This window comes from Grammomys surdaster, unplaced genomic scaffold (genome assembly GCF_004785775.1).
Source record: "Grammomys surdaster isolate TR1022 unplaced genomic scaffold, NIH_TR_1.0 126118, whole genome shotgun sequence".
In the NCBI taxonomy this organism is placed as follows: Eukaryota; Metazoa; Chordata; class Mammalia; order Rodentia; family Muridae; genus Grammomys; species Grammomys surdaster.
The window spans coordinates 3231508-3232678 of NW_021620926.1; the positions used below are offsets into that span (position 1 = coordinate 3231508).

The 1171-nt window shown below is 32.4% G+C and overlaps 1 protein-coding gene across 1 annotated transcript; it reads right to left on the reverse strand.

Annotated features, from left to right (window-relative positions):
- Positions 1–395: 395 nt before the first annotated feature.
- LOC114611605 (keratin-associated protein 19-9b-like) lies at positions 396–563 on the reverse strand. The gene has a single exon (XM_028756318.1). The coding sequence runs from the start codon at positions 561–563 to the stop codon at positions 396–398; it is 168 nt and encodes a 55-aa protein (XP_028612151.1).
- Positions 564–1171: the final 608 nt, after the last annotated feature.

Below are 1171 nucleotides of genomic sequence, written 5' to 3' on the forward strand. Positions count from 1 at the left end.
AATGTATTTCATGGCTAGCAACATTACATTTTTATAAGGTAAAATGTCAGGTTTCAATTAATATATACAATGGGTAATGGTCAAGTCAGGACAAATACTATTTTCACCTTAAAGTTTTATATTCCTCTTGTACTGAAATATATATTTATTTTGGAAAATATATCACATTGAAACATATCACTCAGATATGTCAAAATTATGTGTGAGATTGTGTTTAGATGCATAAACATAAGTAAAACAAGGTTTTGAATGTTTACAAACATATGTATTAAAATAACATGTCTAGGAATAACTCAGAAAATATAAATATTCCTGCCTACAGCCTAGCAGGGTGAGCCGAGTCAAATTTAGTGATGGATTCTGGAAGAAACAGTCCTTCACAGATGACCATGTTTTCAGTAAATGCCAGAAGAAAAGTATCTGCCATAGAAAGAGGGATGGAAGCAGCCATAACCACCATAGCCTACAAGGCCATAGCTGGAATCATGACCATAGCCCAGACCACTGAAGCCGCCAAGGCCACAGCCAAGGCCACCATAGAAGTTGCCATAATAGTAGCTCATTGTGTCTGAGATTTGAGACTTGGTGTGATGTTGAAGGTGAGGTTCCAGAGAATAGAAGTGACCTTCTGCTACCAGGTTTTATAGTGTACCAGTGTAGGTGTGTCATACCACAACAAAGTATCATTCTCTTAGAAAATATATCTTTGGATAATCACAGTATGATTTTATCATGCTTTTCTTATTAATATTATTAATATTTCTAAAGATACATAGAGTGTTTCATTTTGTGCTTAAATATTTTAAATTTTCATTGTACTTTGATCATAATTCAAATTTCACATATCTCTATAATTACAATGAAATTTTCAATCCTTTGAAATTGTTTTAGAATGTAAGTAAAATAGATATGTTTGGGTATGTGGATATTTCAGCATCCATGATATTTTCTGATGTGGCAAAAATATTTTAAAGTTTATGCCTCATTAAATATCATATTTTTGTTTTCTAAATCTCATAGGTAAATTACATTAATGCAAGAAAACATAGTCAGAATTTCCTGACAAAATAGAGGAAATAATTTTCTCTATCTTAATTTGTGTGTGTGTGTGTCTGTCTGTCTGTCTGTCTGTATTTGGTTTAGCTGTTAAGGGCACTTGTTGCTTTTCCAG

Bases quoted from the DNA above. Each gene is read 5' to 3' on its own strand.
- LOC114611605 (XM_028756318.1), bottom strand. From the start codon at position 563: ATGAGCTACTATTATGGCAACTTCTATGGTGGCCTTGGCTGTGGCCTT.